Below are 21,737 nucleotides of genomic sequence, written 5' to 3' on the forward strand. Positions count from 1 at the left end.
CTGAGGGAGGGAGAGAGGGAGAGGGGGAGAGGGAGGGAGGGAGAGGGGGAGAGAGGGAGGGAGGGAGAGAGGGAGAGAGGGAGAGAGGGAGAGAGGGAGAGAGGGAGGGAGGGAGAGAGGGAGAGAGGGAGAGAGGGAGGGAGGGAGAGAGGGAGAGAGGGAGAGAGGGAGAGAGGGAGGGAGGGAGGGAGGGAGGGAGGGAGGGAGGGAGGGAGAGAGGGAGGGAGGGAGGGAGGGAGAGAGAGAGAGAGGGAGAGAGGGAGGGAGGGAGGGAGAGAGGGAGGGAGGGAGGGAGGGAGGGAGAGAGGGAGAGAGGGAGAGAGGGAGGGAGGGAGGGAGAGAGGGAGAGGCTGAGCTCCTGCGGGAGAAAGGATGATTAAGTCTGAGAGGCACTAAAACAGTCCGCCATGCTCCTTGCTCTCCCTCTGGAGCACCGAGTGTGGATCTGTGTGTCAAACTGGAGGCTTGTCAGAAGAAACGATGTTGACCTAATTGTTCTGCTTGGGGACCACGGGCACCGTGAAGTCGGCCAACCGGCAGCACTGCACCAAGGGCTCACGGGAAATCGGCTAAGGGGCAGCAGTGCCCTAAGGCTCACATGAGAATGCTGCAAATCCTAATTAGCTTATACTAAAGTGTCCAAGGTTCTCTTCAACCTTATTTCAAAAAAGAACATTTGCTAAACTTACACTGACCATGTTTATTTTAGTGAGTTGTTGTTAAAATATTGCTTAAACATTGGACTAAAGTGGGTGTTTTCATTAGTACAGCAGACACCAATGTGTGTGTGTGCAACCACGCATGGTTGCTCCTCTCTTTCAGGCACGTGTTCTGAGGCAGTCTCTCCCTGGTCTGAACCCACCCAGTAGCCAGGCCGCCTGGCCAACGAGCCCCAGGGGTCCCAACTCTGGGGTTCCAAGTGTTTGCCACCGAGTCGAGCTTTTCACATTGGTCCCGGGGGCTGAACGCACACTTGCGTGGCAAGAACTTCAGCAACAGAGCGATGTCACCTGCCCTCCACGGCAGGGTTGTGAAGCAAAGCCCTTCCTACGGGCAACCACCATTCCATCCCTCTTCTTTTCACACTCCGTGCTAAGGGAAAAGGGTCCAATCACAACAGACCTTCTGGAATTAGCACGTGTATCTGCCACCAGAGCTCAAGCCTCAGCAGTGCCCAACGGCACGGGATCAGCACTTCTGGAAGTACTCCAGACGGGCCCAGGCACTTCTCTACAAGATCTGCGTGATGCTTAGCGCAAGAGAACAGGTAGCTGGCTTTCAAAATGAAAAGCTTCTCAAGAGTCCTATTTTATATGTAAGCCTATCACCGTGGGAATTAAAACACTGCTAGCTGCCACTTAATGAGCACCGGCCTGTCGATTTTAATAACCAACTGACACTCTATGTGTTGGTATTTCTGTGACTATCAGCTGCACATTTGTTAATGCAGCTAGGAATAGAAACAGCTCCTCCCTTTATTTAGAACAATACTATTATCTCATAATACTCGGGTTAATACCATAAAAATAACACAAACACGGAATTAGAACACATGCCAGCGCGTACAGGCACTCTCTGCAAGCCATGGCACCGTCAGCGACATCTAGACAACGCATCTCAGTCTGCATCACCTCCCGGGGTCAGATTCAACACGTGGGGGTGGAGTACTGCACGCCCAGGGCCTGGGTTACAGGAAGCCTCTCAGCCTAACAGCCCATCAGAACCCACGAAGACAACACGCACGGCCAGACAGACTGCCGCACCATGAATAAGACACACATCCGGCCCCTGCAGTCGAGAGGGTTCAACCCCAGGCACGGAAGGAAACGCCGTAACACCGCAATGACGCAGCTGCTGTGAGGAACACCCCGCTGTGACAACCAGGAAGAAGCGCTTGCATAGTGGCCTGTTACAATCCATCCTACAGCATTCTGGAAATTGTACTTTCTTTCAAAAAATAAATGAATAAATAGACAAGTGTACTTCCACGTGCTAAACACTGAAAAGACTACCTCCTCCACGAAGCTGTCCTTCTTCTCCAGCATCTCCCGCAGCGTCTGGAGGATTTTAATGCACAGCTTCTCCTCCTTCTCCATCAGTTTCTTCGTGTGATTAATCAGCCTGAAAACAAAACATTACATCTTAAAAGGACACCAAGTTCTCATGCTGTGTGGACTGGACACGTGACGTCACAAGCCTCAGAACTCTGTATCAGCGTATAGATTCTGCAGAGATATTTCCATATCCAGTGCTCCCCGGATTCAGCATGCTCTTTAGTGGGCTGTGGCACTCTGAGAAACAGGGAAGTAACATCCCCATCCATCCTCTTTGCTAGTGTGAAAAGATCGCAGCATACTATACACCACCATGTCATGTGTGAGTTCCTACATGTTTTATATCACGCTAATTACACATCACAGACGGCGTGATGCCACAGTGCGTTCCTGCATTCCCACAGTTCACCACGCATGAGCACTGGCAGACACGAGCACCTGCTGTGGTTAGAAGGAACGGAGCAGCATCAAGATGGCCGATCCCTGCTACAATGCGGATGAGACACAGCCCTTTCTTCTACCGTGAAGCGCGCACCGGGGTCTAGAAGGCTCAGAACCACCCAAGAGTCAGCTCCAGGTGGAACATTTATGACCAGGACATGTAACTCAGCCCCCATAGACTCATTGCCAAGAAACTGGTCCTTCACGCCCCTGTGAGACACACATTCCTAGAGGAACAGCGAGATGCAGCCTGAAAATGACAGATTCCCGCAGCACAGCAATAGCATTATGGGATACAACTGTTCACTTAGAATGGGTGCCACGGGACGTAACGGAGGACTGCTTCCTCTGGCTAGTGCCCAGCTAGTGCTCTCAGCCATCAGTGAGGAAGGGGCCTCCCCGGGACTCTCTGGGTTCATCCTTCCCACAAGGCAGAGTCAGCTACATAACCAGGCTGCTTGCTGAGGCGAAAGGTGGATCAGTCAGAGGACACAACATGCTCCCAGTGACACAATCCTAGCGGGACAGCTGGAGATGGACTTCCAAACTCACACACCCTGTGAGGGCTGCAATTCAGCACCCAACCTCTGGGGCTTCAGGACAGAGTCCCAGCAGGCAACAGGCTGCCTACAGCCATCCAGCATGACAAGTGCCGCTAAAGTCTGAACAGTGGTACTGAAAAAGGCCAATAAATGAGGCAAAAACAAAACAACAACAACAACATTACTTTGTTCCAGGGATTTCCTAGAGCAGGTCGAGAAGGCATCAAAGAGACGGCACTTGAATCAGAAGGTGTCCAGGGCCAGGGAGAGGAGGGCCGAGAAGGCCAGGCTGGCCAGGAGACAGCCGAGGGGGGGGGGAGCTATGTCCACAAGATGATGAACAGTGAAAAGGGGCCAGAATGCTGTCCTCGGGACCTTGAGCGGTCTGACAGGATGGCGCTGGTGTGTGTGCACACCGTCCCAGACTCTATATCTGCCCTAAGCACTGCTCTTCTGCTCTCCTTTGCCTGCGTGGACGTGGAAACCCTCGGGTTCCCTGAGGGCAGCGGAGGATCCGCGCGAAGCAGACAGGTCCCTGGAGGTGAGTGCCCACGCCAGCCTCTTCTCTCCTCCCACTGCGTGTGACCAAGCAGAGTTCATGCTCTTCCCCAGGCTGTCCTCCACCCACCCCTGTAGGCCATCCCTCATCAGGAACCACAGGATGGATTCTCTGGAGGAAGTGGGGAAACTGAGTAAGCCATGGCTGAGGCTTTATTAGCATGCGTGCACAGCAGTGCCCAGACCTGGCGTGGCTAGTGACAACACTTTGTCTAGACTTCCTGCTTACAAACGAAGCTCTCGGCTCTTCAGAGAGAGGGGACAGGGCAGAGTAAGGATGCCACAGTCAACCTGAGCGCCTGGCCGCAAACAGCACAGGAGCCTCCCGCCCTGAAGCAAGCCCTCCTCCGCCTGGTATGGGGTCTGTAAAGCACTGCCACGCCAGCTGACTGCTTTCTCTCACGTGCACTGCCTCCACCTTCACCAGGGATTTAGGCTACTTCAGTGAAGTCCCTCCCACACCCCCGCCTTCACGTCCTGGACCCCTGCTGCCCAGCAGGACCCTGCACTAACAGCAACCCCGGAGTCTGTGGGGTCGGAAGACGGTAGCCAGTGCAGCCACTGACGACCGGAAACGCACCTGAGGGCTGAGCTATCTCACTCCATCAGTCTAAGGTTTAATTTGTGCGGCTATGCCAGCCTGCAGCTCCTTTGTGCCGTGTCTCCTCTGGAAGAGACGGTGTGTGTTCCGGACTCTGAGCCACCGGCAGCGTGAAGGCAGGCTGCTGGAGGGCCCTCTCCCGCCCTGGTGACGCCACTTACTTCGACATGAAGGCTCCACATCTTATCCTGGCATCGCTTCCCTCCGGGAACAGCAGCTCCGGGCTGTACAGCACGTCCACGAGCACGGAGAACTCAGCCTGCATCATGGGGCTGAACTGCTGCTCCAGGGAGGCCACGACGTCCTGCAGAGAGGCGCAGCGACCACGTGAGCACCCTTCCAGGCGTGGGGGCAGCCCACACAAGACGGCCCGGCCTCCCACAGCACCAAATGCTCAGCTTCCGCCTCAGCAGTGTGGCTTCATTCGCTCCTATCATCCCCTCCCTCCTTCCTCGCCCTCTTCCTCTCTCTCTCTCTCTCTCTCCCCACATCTATGTGTGTTAAAGGGTGTTAAGTTATGTGTACATGAGAGGAAGGGCATGTGCACCTGAGAGCAGGTTCCCATGGAAGCCACAAGAGGGTGTCAGATTCCCTGAGGCTACAGTTACAGCCATTTCAAGCTGCCTGACATTGGTGCTGGATCTGGAGAAGTGTGTGAGTGTTTGTGTGTGCGTGTGTGTGCATGTATGTGCTCCTAACCACTGAGCTAACTCTCCTGCCCTATATACGCTTTTGAAGGAATTCATAAGAGAATGGGCTGGTAGACAGCTGAGCCTTCTGAGGATCATGTGTAAGAAGATGCGGGACTCCACAGACAGTGGAAACACACCGGGAGTAGATTAGAGCCGTCCACGGCAACAGCTCGACAACATTCCGTGTGTGTCGCCGGTCACCCAGGGAAAGAACTCACTGATCCATATTCACAGCATGTTAGCATACTACGCAGGTTTGCGGACATTCAACCCTGTTCCAAATTACACTTGCTGATAAGCCTGATTGGTCACATTTCCAGCAGGCCCTTCCTGCCCCGTTCCTTGCTGAAAAGAGCCGCAGTGCTATCTCCGAATCAGGCCAAAACATTCTCAGAGCCCTGCCGAGATGAGCGGGAGGAGCCCGGCACTCAGCACCAAGGCCCACCGCTCGCTGGCCAGGCTTTCTCCGCTCTCCAGGCAGAACACTACACAGCCCATACCGTGAGGCACGCACGGCCTGAGAGAGCACCGTACCGGCAGGGACAGGAAACCTCACCCCTTCAGCTCTCAAGTGGCCTTGAGGTGTGATCCCAAACATCAGAGCAGTCCTGTGTGACATGGGAGGCCAGCCCGAAGCAGAAGCCAGGACACACTCAGCCTTGGAGAGCTCGCCTACCGAGCTCGCAAATGGCGGCTACAACGGCCGGGTCCCTGAGACCTCGTCCGCTTCAGTTTCCAGGCAGCCTCCCGGGAAACTCTGAAACAGCTAAAATGAAGGAAGTGCTGTGGAGTGGGTGAGGTTGCCTAGCAGAAGCGGCCACAGCTGCTGAGACTGGTCTGTAGATCACCTTCTAGCTTCTGCCACTGGACGGGAGATGCTCAGGCTGTTCTGGGGTGAGGTCTTCCTTCTTGTGACTCAGAACTGGCCCCGTGACATCATGATGCCAGCGGGGCACCTAGGTTCGCTGTGGAGACTGAAAGCACCTGCCCAGAGCAGCTCCTGATGCACACCGCCCCTTCCTGCCAGGCATCAGCCCCCGTCAGCACTGAGTGAGCGTGAGCCGTGAGCGTCACCTGCCTCTCCTGTGGTGATCACCTCTCCCCCATCTTACCGGGGCTCCACATGGTGACACTTAGCTTCACACAGCCTTCCCCTGGCTTCTGTGACTCCATACTTAACTTCCCACTATGTCCTGATCCCTCCTTCGCTAAGCCCTGCTTGCTCGTGGTCCTTCTTCCTGCTCCAGCTCCTTCTCCACCGAGACTGCTCATCCCACGCTGTGGTTTTACCTCTGTATACATGCTAGAACATTCTGCTTGATACTTCCATCACACACATCTGTCCACACCGCTACAGACTCACACACCCCGGAACTGCCAGGCTTTGTGCGTGTTTCCTTGTTCACACTCAGGCCGTGTCGCTGTGTCCTGATGTGGCAGAGGACAGACACACTGCACTAGGTCTACAGTGTCAGAGAACTGAGCCATTCTTGGGGTCCACCCTTCAGATCTAACCACCTCCCCAAAAGCCCTGTGTCAGGTCCTGCCTGGGAACAGGCAGAGCGTGAGCTATCTGGACAAGCCAGGCATCTCACCGGGATAAGGTGAGTTCACGTGAGCCTCTGTCTAATCTGATATGACTGGGTAGTGCCCCCTAGGGGACAGACCACACCCGCACAGAGGACAGACAGGAGAAGCCAGCTGTCCACAACAGCGGGCCCACCAGAAGACTGGCCCACTGGAACTTAGACGGAGGCCTCCAGAATTATGACAGAGCACATTTCTGCTGTTCAAAGCACCCTGCCTGCGGTGTTTCGCTGTGGCAGCCACGGAAATCTGAAGCCATGTGCCATTTGCTCACTGTGCTGAACGTACAGGCCAGACCATGGACAAAGACCTCCACAAACCATGCAAAGGCCTGGGGAAGGGAGCACTGGCTCTTCTGACCAATGGGCACGCGTGAATGCTGGCAGGTAAGCTGAGTCAGCATTCTGAAAACTTAGTTTATTACATATATTTTTACAGTAAGCTATTCTTACAAATTTTATTACTGGCATTATAATTGTTTTATATCAAGGATCACTACTCACTAAGAAATCATCAAAACACCCTCAAATTATATACCCTCATTAAAAAGTCAACACAATCTACTCAGAAATTACTCATTTAAAGGGTAGTGGTGGCAGATAACTATTTTAAAAAGCTTCGCCTCCAATGAAGATTTGATATTTTATTTTATTTTGAGACCTGGTTTCTCTGTGTAGCCCTGGCTGTCCTGGACTCACTCTGTAGACCAGGCTGTCCTCAAACTCAGAGAGATCCACCTACCTGCCTCTTCTTCTCAACTGCTGCGATTAAAGGCGTGCACCACCACCACCCACCCAGAATTTGATATTTTCAACCACACTATATTATAAGACATGTTTTAAGAACCAGAATCTAGACAGTGTCGGTGTCACTTCATGTTCTCACTGTACCTGTAACTTCTCAATGATGTTTCTGTAGTCCCAGGCAGGCCCTCCGAGAGCTTCCTTGAAGCGAGGTCCAGAGCGAGCAGACAGCCTCCAGCCCATGGCCGCTCTCTGCACGGTACTTGAATGGTTCTTCATGAAGAGGGTGTTCACCTGGCTGTCCAAGTCCACAGGGATCGCAATCCCACGATTTTTGGCTGAAAAGAAAAGGAAAAACGGAAGATGGGAAGCATTTCTCTCTCGGTTAGGGTAAAGCCTTTGGAATATCAGTCAAACACAGTAATAAACATGAAAGACTTTAAGAGAGGGAGGAGAGGGAAGTCTAAATCTTACAACTTTCCCGTGCAACCATTTCACATGCTTTCAGGTGCAAGCTGCTGAAGTTATCTCAGTTCTTCAGACCCGTTAGTAATGTGTGATCACTGAGCCTTCAAGATCCTATTTGATTTCTTGGTGATTAATGTTTGAGGTGTACTTTATTTCAACACCAATATGGAAAAGCACCTGAACAAGCCTGCAAGTCTTTACCTTCCCCAATGCCAAAGAAAATAAAAACCCAGACAGAAAACACACAGCCAAATCCTGCCAAGCTATTAACTTAATTAGAGGGCATGTGTGTGTTTACGTGTGTGTGTCTACCCACAAAACTGCATGTGATCAAATGTTTCTCACAGCAGAAACAGGGAAGGTGGAATGCGGTTCCTGCCTCCTTTCCTGAGACACACTGTCAACCCACCTTACCAGACAATAACCCTGCGCATTCAAATGCTTGCATAAAGAAAACAGAAGTGTTGTGGCATTTCTAGAATAGGTAACTAGGCCACTGGAGAAGAAAATGTCCCCCAAAAGACTGGACTCAAAGCAGGTCTGCCCTGAAGGACAAGGAGTCGGCAGAAGGTGTGACCTGGGGTTCATTGCTGCTGCAGAACCCTCGTGGATCGTGGGAAGGAAGGCCCTCCTCCCTCTGACCAGCAAAACTCGGAAGTCTGATGCAGCTGCTCTCACCCGGAGGAGAAAGCTGAGAAACAAAGCATTCTCTTAAGAGAGAACACATAAGCGCGGAGAGTGTCAGATGCCAGTGTGGAGACTTGGCAGAAGTGACTCCAAAGACCATCAGATAAAGGGTACGTGGCAGCGTGCAAGGGGGCGGGTCCAGGGAGGGAAAGACACAGGAACTCAACAGCCAAGCAAATCCCCTTCACACTCCGTGCTCTTCCTCAGCATCTCATAAACACGCACGAAGGGAAAGTTCCCATGCCATTTGCTAAGCCCTTCCCACAGAACCCCCAGGTCAGCCTTTCTCATTTTGGCAAGGATTACAGGCCAGGAGCAGACCTTCTAAACTGCAGGGGGAACTCATGCCACAACCCTTGCCCCACTGTCAGTCCTTACCCATGATGACAAGGAAGCCCCAGATCACAAATAAAAACATCAGCGTGGAGAACAAAGATGTCAATGAAACAGGTGATTCAGAGAAAACAAGCAATTTTTAGTCCTAATTACTGTCCCTGGAAAATCTGGGTAGATACCACACCCAAAAACTTTTAAAGAAAGGAAAAAACTCTTCAAAATTAAAATAAAAATAAACCTTTCAAAGATTAACTGAAAAAGCATAGAAACAAAGTGGCAAACTGGAAAAGACAGCCAAGGAACCTTCTAGAACATAAAGCATAACAGACTAAAAGGGAAGCAAAGAGATGGTGAAATGGGAAGGGCCGAGCCTGGAGGATACAGACCTGACACATGCAAGTGTCAAGGTAACAGACACACTGATTACACAGAATTACTACCTTTACTGCGGTGAGAGTGCCCGCTGCTTGGCTGGCTGGGGTCTGATTCCCATGAGGCTCAGCTGACAGCTGCCCCTCAACTCCAGTTCCTGGGACTCTGATGCCCCCTTCTGGCCACTCAAAGCACTGCATGCATGTGATGCACATACAGACAAGCACACATACATGTACACACATAAACTCAAAATAAACCTTTTTAAAGAGAAGTTTCTTGTGTGTGAAGCAGAGTCTCTGGATAAAGGAGCCACTGGCTGTTAGCAGGACTAAATAGGCAGGGGCCACATTCTAGTGAACCTTTAGAATGCTGTCAAAGGGTGAACCGTATCCCCCCAAAGCAAACCTGGTACGTCTGAGTTATCAGTTCCTGGAAATGTGACCTTATTTAGTAATAGGGCCTTTATAAATGTCATCAAGATGAAGGTCATCAGGCCCTGCCCTGTCTGCTTTGACTGCTCTGTACCAAAAAGCAGGAAAAGACAGAGACACACAGAGGCAGAAACACCACGTAAAGGAAGAAAGGCAGGTTATGGGCTACACGTCCAGGGTGCCAACAGCTGTAGCAACAGCAAAACTAACAACAAGGCCCGACCCGGCCATCGCCTGGAGCTGCTGGGAGAGCCTGGTGCCATCAGCACCTGCCTGGGGCGCTCTGTCCCTCCAGAACAGTAAACCAGCATGCCTGCGCTCTGTCCCTCCAGAACGGTAAACCAGCATGCCTGGGCTCTGTCCCTCTAGAACGGTAAACCAGCATGCCTGGGCTCTGTTCCTCCAGACCTGTACACCAGCATGCCTGGGCTCTGTCCCCTCCAGAGCAGTAAACCAGCATGTCTGTGCTCTGAGAACGGCCCCTGGTGATGGGACAAAAGAATGCAATGCTAAGTTAACATGAAAAGCGTAAGAACATCAAGGGAGAAGAGAGCTACCAGCTGGCCACTGGATTCTTTTCTGCAAGGCTGGACAATTCTGTTCTGAAAGGCTGCAGGGATGGAATGGACAGTCGGCAGTTTCCAGAGCAATAATCTGCAGACAAACTCAGATGTGATTCCCCTGTAAGAACATTCCAAAATAAACGCCTGAAACTTCTCTCTGAAACTCCTGTGCACAAAATTACATCAAAAAAGGGAAAAGCATCCAAGAAAATGTCAAATGAATAGAAGAAACTATGGCAACTTGGCCTGAGCATGAATAAAAGAACAGAGCTGGGAACAAACAGAAAAATGATCCCTCATGACATGTACAGCCCAGTAAGCCACTTCCATTGAAAAGTCAGTTCCACAGACTGCATTTTTGTTGCAAATAGTTACATATTTATACGTCAGATTTATAACCCCAACAGAAAAAAAATAATTCTATTCTAACTAGAATGCAAATATCACAGATCACAACCACAGGAAGCCCATAACACATCCAACAAGAAGCAGAGAGAAAAGGAGTGTGAAAGAAGGACAGTGTTTCCTTGTGACATCATGTGAAAGGACACTTACAGCTGCTCGGAGAAGAAACAGACATGCATAGATCACAGTGAGGGTTACAGCGACAGGCACCAGGAACCGTGTTCTAAGTGCTAAAGATGGGAAGAAAGAATGGGGGAGAAAGGGAGGAGAAGAAAGAGAAAAGACAGCAGGAAAGATAAAGAGGTGAGAGAGGACAAGAGAAGAAGAGGGGGAGAGGGAGATGGAAGTCAAAGGAAGGGGAGAAGATGAGGGGACAGGAGGAGAGAAGAGCCAGGCAAAGAGAAGAGAGACAGGAGGAGAGGGAAGGAGGCGGAAATAGGGTGGTAGAAAGAGGCTACAGAGATAGGGAGAAGAGAAGGAGAGAGAGATGTGAAAGAGCGGAGGAGAGAGACGAGTGGCAGGAAAGACGAGGGTGGGGGAGAAAGAGAGAATTGGGTCTTCTTTAATATAAACAGGAAAATATCAGATGGTGCTGTTTCCACTGTGGAAAACTTCAAATCAAGCAGTTTCTGTGGCCAACACAGAGCCAGGTACCAACCTAAAGACAAGTTCCAGCTGACGGCTTAGGAATGCTTGGATCTGAAAGCCAGACCCTGGCGGCCTGGATTCTCCTAGAACAGACCCCCACCGTCCCTGGGCAAGCTCCCTTGAGGCACACAGCGTCTCTACCCACCCTACCCCTGGTTTCTCTGAGAACAGACCCCCACCGTCCCTGGGCAAGCTCCCCTTGAGGCACACAGCGTCTCTGCCCACACTACACCATGCTGTTCTCTGGACAGGCGGCCTCTACACTGCCGAGCAACACATATGTTCTTGATACTCAATCTTGCTCCCCAAAGTCTGCTGAGTCTATTCTCCCACGAGCACCGTTAGCTTTGACCATCCGAGCAGCTGAGCCCAGGATGGCTCTGCTTCAGGGTCACTCCCCACCCGAGCAAAACAACAGAACCTTACAGACCTTCGCTTTCCTCACAGCGCACTGTCACCCGAATCCAGCTGGCCGGATGGACCACAGCTTCGTCGTTAAGAGTACTTATTTCCTGAGGATCTGAGGTCAAGTCTCAGAACCCATGCTGCCCTCTCCTAGCCTCCACGGTCTGTGCGCAAACCCACACAAAGACACACAGAGACACATGGCTGAAAACAACAGTAACAAAATGGTTTGTTTTTAATAATAATAATAATATGACGTCCAAGGAGTCCCTGCAGGAACCTCTGGTGGTGAGGCCCATGGACACTCAGCTCAGTGGAGTCCGCCCCTTGCTGGAGTGAGTGCGCCCAGCATCACGTGGCAGCCAGGGTGCGCCCAGGAGCTGCTGCTCTCCCCATTCAATGGTGGCTCATGGAGACAAAGCTCAAGAGGCTCCACCATCATAAACCACTCGAATATTTTCCTGTTCCCCAGGCCCAGATGTAAACTGTAGCCTGTGGCTAAATCGTGACTTTGAAGATATAGAAGAAGATTAACCCTGCAACTGAGGAGAACAAACCTGAGCTGAGCTAAGATAAGCGAAGTGCCCACACGACACTGGACAAACACGTTAAGAGCTGGGAGTGTAGCTCAGTGGAGACACACCCAGCAGGCAGGAAGCTCTTGGCTCAATTCCCAGCACCTCAACACAACAGCAAACAGAATAAATTTAAAACAAGCAACCTGTACAAGCATGGGCCGGAATAGTCTGTCAAAATGATACAGGAACTAGTTTGAAATCAAAACAGAAAATTCTGGCTGCACGTGGCAGCACACACCAGTGATTCCAGCACTCAGGAGGCAGAGGCAGGCGGATCTCTGTGAGTTCAAGGCCAGCCTGGTCTACAAAGTGAGTCTAGGACAGGCAGGGCTACACAGAGAAACTGTCTCAGAAAAAAAAAGGAAAAGGAAAAGGAAAAGGAAAAAGGAAAAGAAAGAAAGAGAGAGAGAGAGAGAGAGAGAGAGAGAGAGAGAGGGAAGGAAGGAAGGAAGGAAGGAAGGAAGGAAGGAAGGAAGGAAGGAAGGAAGGAAGGAAGGGAAAGAAAACACTGAGTCAGATTTCCATAGGTTGTTTGAAGCACCTGGGGTGCAGGTCAGAAAGGAACACCAGGATTAGAAAAAGCATTTGTTTTCTCTCATGTACCGAGCATTAACTGGGAAAATGGTTTTAAGTCAAATCCATGATTGAAACTGAGCTATATTCCAGCCGGCTAGAAACACTCTGGAATCTGTGGTGTAGACAAGCAGGGTAAATCCCCGGGGTTAACAGCAGTAGTCAGGGAAGGAGCCCACCATGCCCAGTTCTTCACGCCTGCAGCGTGTGCCACGGGGCATTACATTTTGTACAGAAGCTCTCCTCTTCTGCTGCTAAGATACAACCACTGCCTCCCTAAGACAGAGGACCTGAGTCCCTAAGGAGTGTGTATGAGGGACAGCGCCGCGGCCGCTGCCTTTTGCTTTGGGGGACCTCCGCCTCAAGAAAACGACTCTCAAAATGATCCACCTTTCCTCACTGGTATTTTTATTACAAGGCTAACCGCCTAATTAGGCTTATAAATCCTACAAATTTCCTGAATGTGCCAAGTCTTTTCAGGGGCTTTAAGATGTAATCAAAATCTATTTCTAATTATAACGCATTAAAAATCACGTTACACAAGCGTTTTTAACGAGTGGAGTCACTGACGGTGTCTACCACAGCAAAGCTTCTGAACACATACAGCGCGGTGATAGGCACCAAGGATAAAGCGCTGAGATGTACGCTGACAGGTATAGGGAGGCGGTAGAGGGAGAAAGCACGTTAGAACACGGGCTGGCTGTCAGCCCGTCAGAACCAGAACAGCTGCAGCAGGGAGACAGACGGAGGGAGCATCACCTGCTCTCCAGCACGCTCAAGTCTCCGAGACAATCCTGGCCAATAGCTCCTCAGACTACCTGTCCTTTTGGTAACCGGGGTCTCTCGCTAGCCCGGAACTGGGCAGGTAGGCCAGGCTGGATGGCCAGGGAGCCCCAGGGGTCCACCTGCCTCTGCCTCCCAGCGCTGGGATTATGGGCTCGTGTGGCCTAACAGAGTAGATTGCTTCACTGCAACACTTTCCAGACAAGGAGGAGCCATTAAACAGTCAAGTTCGTAAATGTAATGCTTTTAAGATAATATCCTGTATTATAACTTATTCCAATTTAATTTTTTATATAAAGCAATGGAGTTCAGGAGGATTGTTTTGTTTGATTCCACATTTGGGTTTCTGGGCTTTGTGCTGTTCAGGATGGAAGCCAGGGTCCCGCACACAGAAGGCAAGCACTCCACCCCGGAGCTAATAATCAAGATTTAAAGCCATAATCACAAGAGGACCTTATGGCACACTCCTTAAACTACTCACTACAAAGCCCAGAAGGTTAAAATGGACGTTTGTTTAAGGCAGACTTTCTAAAGGGTTAATGATTTCTACATTTCTCTCATTTTGAGAATTATTGGCTTGAAGTTTGTGTTCACCAGGCAAAGCATTTGTAGAAGACATTTCATGTAATTTCTGTGTGGAAGATTGAGGGCGTGGCCAACCAACCCCCTGGGGTTACCCCCCCCCCCAGATCACAGGCCAATAGGAAACACACAGACAGAAGTCTTTCCTGAGGGAAATGATATGGAGGTCTTTCGAAGATGAGCTTGCTGGAGGCCTTCCTGCCGTGTGTTTTACAGGAATGGGTAAACTGAGGCAGATCTTACCAAGTGCACCTAGGGCTCCCATGGCCTTACTCAGCAAGAGCTTATGGCTCACAGGGAGGGAGGGGCTGAGTTAGCCTGCCTGCTGTCTTCTCTTTCGGAACCAGCGCACAAGCAATGAAGGATTTTTGATGACAGGCTGAGCTAATAGTGCTGGAGAAACAGGTGTTTCACACATGTGAACTATAACTGACATTTGCATTTATAAGGGATGTGTTTACCAACTCATAAATGCATCAAGAGGCCTTAGACACATAGTTTCCCCAACCTTGCCATATTTCAGTGTTGCTATGCATTTTGAAAAAAGCTGAAGCAGAAATGATGTGTATCTGGGCAGTAAAGTGTCACACAGGTCCCAGGACTAAGGTCCCCGGAGGCCACACTGGCAGGCTAGGTTGCCTGGTGTCTCAGGATTCCTGCCCCAACTAGAAGGGGGAATCGACTGGGCCCAGAAACAGGTCTGTTTCCACTGCCATGCTGTGCACATCCCCGTTTTCCTGGGCACAGAGAGAAACGCTGAAGCTGCTGGTCTGCTTTCCGCCCAGCCTCCGCCTTCCTCGGTCCTGTCTGTCTGTGAAGCCCCAAGCTCCACTAGACCACAGGAACTCTGCTTTACACCTCGAGGGACGCATGATCCTAGAATCATGCACAGGTTAACCTGACCTTTAGCCCAAATCTGTCGTCACGTTGCCTTTTGATTCTAGCCCAGGCAGCGTCACCGGAGTCCACAGACCACCATAAGCCAACATCCCGCTCGTGACGGTCAGCATCTCGCTGTGAACCACAGCAAGCAACACCTACTGACACTTGGGGCCATGAAGGCGTTTCCAGACATTCTGCCAGGGCAGGACCCACCCTGCGCAAGCTGGGGTCCCCGTGGTGGTGAGCTCAGCGTCAGCACTCATGTGTCTCTGCGGGTGCAAGGCGACCGCTGCCCCAGGCTCCTGTGGCCGCCATGCTGTGCCCACCACAAGGGGCTGTGCCCTCCAAATATCAGCCAGACACGCTCAGGGAGTGCTTTCTTCCCTGTGCTGTTCTTGTCAAGCATTCTGTCACAGTGGTGAGAAAGTAACAAACACGTTCACTATCCTGCTTATCAGAAACAGATTTCCAGGCCCTGATGACAGATACAGCAACGTCCCTGATCTGAGTCTCCCATTATGAATGAGAAACAAGCAGTGAGGAGGCGGGAAACAAGAGATTTCAAATAGAAGGGGTCTTATGATATGAAGATATTTGCGTATGGTTGAACTATATGACTGAACATGAGCTATGAAGACACGATGACATGGTATATAATAATGATGTGACATGGCATATGATAACGGTACAAGAGGATCTCATGATATGACACTATGAATGATATATGAATATATAATATGAAGATGGGCTACGATTATAATAAGGAACAATATGATGATATATGATAGTGATATGATCATATAAAATGATACAATATGCATTCTGATGATAATATGATATGTTGATAACATGACATGATGAAGATACATGACATAACTGAATAATATGATGTCACGGTATGATATAACAATGTAATATGATAATATGTAGACATGATGGTATATGATATTGTGTGAGATTAAGATTTGACATATGACTTGATACAATATGATATGGTGACATATGATATGATGATAAATATGATGGTATGTGATATTGTACAATATATGACATAATATATATGATGATATGATATGACCTGATGATACAACATGACATGATGACATAGGATAGGATACAATCTAATGAGGTGATATGACATAATACACAATTATAACATATTACTTGACAATATGATATAGTGCAATAAATTATATTGTGTCATGTAAATGACACAATATAAATGGTGATATAATATGGCATGACATGAAACAATGAAGATATTCATTTTATTGAATGATATCTATGATAGTGTGATGTGACACAATGATATAAAAATGACACAATAATTCTATAATACATGATGATAGGATATGACAGGACAGTTGACATGATGTGACATGCTATGATGATATGAGGTGATTATGTGGTGTGACAATGATGGTGGCATGCTACATGATATTATATGATGACAGCTTTCTAGGAATGTCTTTTTTAGGATTTATTTTTAACTACAGTTTGCATGTGTTTATGTGTGAATTTGTGTATGTGAGTACGGTGCCTGTGGGGGCCAGAAGAGAAGAGGCCGTCTGGTCCCAAGGCTGCAGTTACACGCTGCTCAGAGCCAGCAGATGTGGGTGAGGGGGCAGTACTCTCCCCTGTGGAGTCTCGGATCTGAACACTTCAGGAGAAGCTCTGAAGGAACAAGAGGAAAGCAGCCACGGGCCAGCCCCCGGGAGCCCAGCAAGGAGCTGAAGGCCTGGCCAGGAGGGCTGAGTGCAGATGGTCAGAGCTTGAGTGAGGAGGCCCCCCAGGGACAGCCAGCCTCAGGGTACAGGTGAGGGTCTCTGTGTAGCAGTGACCCCAGATGCAGCCAGAGGCTACAATCAAAACAAGAACCGTAAACACAGCGTGGAAAAGGTTTCCTAATTCTGTGACAACACTGAATGCCTCAGCGTTAACCTTAAAGAGGACTAGCACCTCGGGGGTGGGGCACAAGCTGAGGAAGACAGCCCCAGCCCCAGCAGCAGCCAGCCAGGGCAGCAGGAACCAGTGACAGACAGGGAGAGGTGAGGAGGCACCAGTGCTCTCCCCCAGGCCAGCCCCTGGGAGGAGGCCCCGGCCAAGGGCATGCATGCCCACGAAGCAAGCAAAGGAGAAATTTCATCTGTGATTATTTGTTCCACCTATTTATAAGTAGAATCCTTATTCAGAATTAATTCCCTAGACTGGCTGTTTTACTAACACCTGAAGTAATAATTAACATTCCTAGATTATAGCTGACTCTTCATTTCCTTCAAATTGGTCCCACGGTTGGGTGTTGTTATGACAGCGTCCCTCAGGTCAGGTCACAGACTGGAGTGACTAGAGACATTTAATGCTCACGTTTAGCTAAGTCATTTATTGTCTGCTGCACATTTGCTAAGCATACACACGTGTTGGCCAAGATAAGTGTCTCCTCAACTGTGAAAAATAAACAATCAAAGGACCTATGGGCCTTGGTCCAAAGAGCTGGGCTTTGGTAGTGGTAACTGTTCAATAAACATCAACAGAGGCCATGACCATGGCAGAGAAGCCAGGGAGCCAGCACCAATAGCCATGTGCCTACGTTCCTTTCCTTAATTTTATTCTATTTTCTGTCCATCCAAGCCTGTGTTTCTTCTCCTTCCCTGCCCTCTTCACCCGTAATTAATCTACACAAAGGCTGGAGGGACGATTCAGCCACAAGCTTGAGAGCGGAGCATGACCTCAGAGCCACACAAAGCCAGGGCAGCGGGGTGCACCGGAACCCCAGCACTCCTCCAGAGAGGAGGGAGGCAGAGACAGGCACGGCCGGTGTGCAGAGAGTGCGTCTCCAACAACAAGGTGAAGGCCAGGAGGATACCTGATGTCCTCTGCCGTGAATGCACGTGCCTGCATTCACACACATAAACACACAAACACACCTACTTACACAAAACCTTGCATATTCATTTATACACAACTACACACATGCCTTACGGGGGGCATTTATAAGAATTATCTCACTCACTCCCCCCTAGTTTAAATCCCTCCCTCCATATCATTTATAATTTTGAAGCATCCAGTGTGTAACAGGCCCTTAAGTGATGAAGATTTTATACAAATCAGGATACTAAAAACACCCTCGAAAACACCTATCGCCATAAAAGATATTAACCCCATCGACCATTAGTACTAAGATGATTCCACAATTAAGAATAAGATGACTAGCTCAGTCAGTCTCATAAACTCTCACTTAGCCACACTGAATATCATATACAATAATTCTACACTGACATTGGGAGACATGAACACATTTTCTTCCAGAAACCTGCCATGCTGAGACTCCTTGCTGAACACTGCCCTTCAACTTAAAAATAAGTAAATAAACATCACCACAAACCCCTCGCCTGGTCTCATTCCTTTGTGAGGTAGCACAGGCCCAGTCACCCCGGGAAGTGTGCACAGGTCACGGGTCACCGACTTACCCACTTCCGCCAGGGCCCTGATGCAGGACTCCACCGAGGCCTTCTGGGCCGGGCTGGGCCAGGTGCAGTTGTAAATTCTGAAGGCAGACTGCAGCAGCTGGATAAAGACAGGCTGGTGGGTCTGGAAAGGAAGGAAAGCGGTCACTCTGTGCTCCCACGCCATGGGCCACCAAACCCACACACACCAGAGCGGCTGAGGGGACACAGCACACAGGACTACACAATCAAGGGCCACGAGGTGTTCTGTGCTTCAGTGCCACTCACAAACAGCCAACTCCACAAGAAGGTCTGGTGTGCCAGCAGCAGAGCAAACATCCAGGCACAACAGAAAATTGATTGCTTGTGTTTTCACTATATGCACTATCTGTATGCATGTGTGGAGGTCAGAGGCTGACCTCAACCAGCTTCCTCTGTAACTCTTCCACCTTATCGTGGTGGGCCACGTCTCTTCTTTTGGCTAGACCCGACTGGCCTGAGCTCCACCTGTCCCTGACCTGCACAGGACCAGCCCGGGTGTCCAGCTTGTGTGCAATGTGCTACAGAATTCAAACTCAGGTCCTTCTGTCTCTGCAGCAAGCATTTTGCCCCTCCTCATCCCTCTAATTATATCCCGATGAGAAAAAAAATGCAAATTCAAGGGTCCACCTGCCTCAGAGCCTACAGGCCACTCCCAAGTTAGATGCGGAGAACGCCAATGTATCTTAAACTGCCATCCCTCACACCAACGGACAGCCAAAGAGACGCCAGACCTCAGCCACGCGGGGAATCCGTTAATCTGCGCACCCAGCTCATAATCCCCAGTAAACCTAAGGACTGTGCGAGGGTCGTTACACTACGCTCAGAGACGAACGACCAAGCTGTACGAGGTCAGCGCAGGCCTTTTCTGACGCTGTTGGCTGAAGGTCTGCGTGCTGCCGGTGGGGACTCACAGACGCACGGCTCGAGCCTGTGTGTCCTTCACACACACCCAACCAGACGGTACTCAACACAGTTCTGTGAGGCTGCGCTGGTGAGAATCGCCTTCCTAAGCCACTCATTTTCTTGGAAACATGAGTTTTAATAAGCCACCCTGCAGATAAGCCAAGGTACAGTTTCCTGCTCCTTATATGTGGACATTTAAGGCTGGAAAGTATAGATATTTTCACGTGTTTTTAAGCCTTGTTCAGGACCCTCACTATGCCAGCCTTAGGATAAATCACCGAGGCCTGGTGGCTGGGCCGGGCGCTCGCCCACCTGAACCATCGGCCATTATTTCAACACTCAGCTCCACATCCACAGGGAATGCCCGAAAATCCACAGGGAGTGCTGGGAACGGCACAGATTTAACTATAAGAGGAGGCTTCTCTGTGGAAAATCTCGCTGGAGATGGGGTGACCAGCGGGGGGGGGGGGGCGGGAGGGACCTCTGATCTTTTATCTGATTAAATGATGCCTAAGCTGGACTGTTGGCTAAAGCGCAGGTTTCAAAGTGGTCAGAACAAGCAAAATGTACATGCTAAGAGCCAAGAAAACACACAGAAGACTCGGGAACTGAAAGAAGAGAGGAGACGGAGGCTGTGAGAAAATGTGAGGCTGTACACACACAAGATCATCGTGAAACCTGCTCCCCGCGTTACCGTTAGGGAGGGAGCGATGCTGTGCGTGACTGATGCTGTGCGTGAGTGATGCTGTGCGCTAGTGATGCTGTGCGCTAGCGATAGAACGAAGTCTGGTCCAGTGGGAGAAAGACAAGCGGCTATCCAGAGTGTGAGGACTTCCTAGCCAGGCTGCAGGCTGTAGGTGCCCCGCGCCCCGCACCCTGCACCCCTCCACGCCCTTGGCTCCCGCTCCGCACCTGCAGGCTGGTGCTGTTGTCTGAAAAGGGCGAGTTGAAGAAGCCGCTCACGATGCTCATGACGGCCTCGGTCACGCACCTCTCCAGGAAGGTGTCGGCGTGCTTCCGGTCCGTGGTGGTGTTACACACCTGGAGAGACGGCAAAGCGCGAGTCTGCGTTAGAACCCGCTCCGGAGCCGTCTACGAGGCGCCGGGTAAGCGCTCCCCGGCCCGGGCTAGCTCGGTCTTCATTTTTGCCCCCTGAGCCCTCCCTCGGTGCCCACGCTTGACCGATGAGAACCGCTTCTGCTCGGCAAGGAAGCCAGAGAGGAGAGAGTCGTCTTGAGATGGAGAAGAACCGTGGCGACCGCGTCTGCGTGCATTTTCTCCTCACGCGCCCGGGCCAAGGCGGAGGGGCTTCAGCGCCAGCCGCGAGGGGCTGGCATTTGCGGGTGCACCGTCCCCCGCGGGCCCCGGCTGCCGCGTCTGCGTGGCCATCCACGGTTACCCTCCACGCTGCTGCTGATTGCAGAACAGTCTCCGACGGCTTTAAGTGTGCAGAGCTGTCAGCAGCAGGTGCCGGCCCAGGGCCCCTGGGCGCACGGGAAGTAGACCCCCCCACTTCCTGGCTTTCCTGTTTCGTGTTTGGCCGAGGTGAGGACAACCCAGCTTGCGGGGTTGAGCTGAGGTAAGCCCCCTTTCTCAGCTGCTTCTTGGGCAGTCCATCACAGAAACAAGAGAAGCAGCTAACACAGAAGCTGGACGTGGTGGTGCACGCCTGTAATCCCAGCACTCAGGGACGCACAGGCAAGCGGATCGCTGGGAGTTCAAGACCAGCCTGGTCTACAGAGTGATTCCAGGACAGCCCAGGCTACACAGAGAGACCCTGTCTCGGAAAGGAGGGGTGGGGTCGAGGTATGCTGCTTTGCCTTGGCAGCCTGAGGGCAAGGCCGGGCCCTGGAGCTGGGTCGGAGCACCTGCCTCGCCCTGCTTCTTAGATCTGACTGGAATGAGGACCTTTTGCCAAAATCTATTTCCAAATGTCAGGCTGACAAATTTCGAAAGCGAAGGGTTGTGATTGAAAACACACAGGAAATATGGACACAGAAGAAGAGAGGGGAGAGGAGGGTCTGAGAAAAGCCTGGAAACCTAGGCAAAGAAAACAAATACGGACAAGGTTGAGAGGCCAGGGATGGCGGCCACGTGTTCACATGGCCCTGGGCAATCCAAAGTTTTCTGTAATTTTTGACTTTCCAATAAGGCACTTCATCAAAAGAACAAGGCTATATGATTTAATTTGATATCACCCTAAAACTTTTCACAAATTCAAAAGAGGGGAAATTTCCCTTCTCAAACCACGTGTTCCAGAGTTTCTGGCTTGGAAAACAGGACTGTTGATACCAGAGTCAGATGTGTGGATGGGAGGGAGGGCAGATGTGATTACTCTAACCCCTCCATCAGTGCACTTCATTTTCTGTTCCTCTGTAAATGGCACACACTGATATAGCGTCCTCAAACAAAAAG

At 50.6% G+C, this 21,737-nt stretch overlaps 1 protein-coding gene across 6 annotated transcripts in view; it reads right to left on the reverse strand.

Moving 5' to 3' along the window:
* Itpr2 (inositol 1,4,5-trisphosphate receptor type 2) overlaps positions 1 to 21,737 on the reverse strand; it is a 323,374-nt gene that overhangs the window by 163,111 nt on the left and 138,526 nt on the right. For all 6 annotated transcript variants that reach the window (XM_060384487.1, XM_060384484.1, XM_060384490.1 and 3 more), the window contains 5 exons: positions 20,235 to 20,363; positions 18,402 to 18,522; positions 7,366 to 7,556; positions 4,358 to 4,500; positions 2,013 to 2,121 (listed from right to left, as the gene is read on the reverse strand). In XM_060384487.1, the coding sequence (XP_060240470.1) occupies positions 2,013 to 2,121; positions 4,358 to 4,500; positions 7,366 to 7,556; positions 18,402 to 18,522; positions 20,235 to 20,363 (693 nt within the window). The remainder of the gene's footprint in view (positions 1 to 2,012; positions 2,122 to 4,357; positions 4,501 to 7,365; positions 7,557 to 18,401; positions 18,523 to 20,234; positions 20,364 to 21,737) is intronic.

Source organism: Meriones unguiculatus, chromosome 5 (genome assembly GCF_030254825.1).
Source record: "Meriones unguiculatus strain TT.TT164.6M chromosome 5, Bangor_MerUng_6.1, whole genome shotgun sequence".
Taxonomy (NCBI): Eukaryota; Metazoa; Chordata; class Mammalia; order Rodentia; family Muridae; genus Meriones; species Meriones unguiculatus.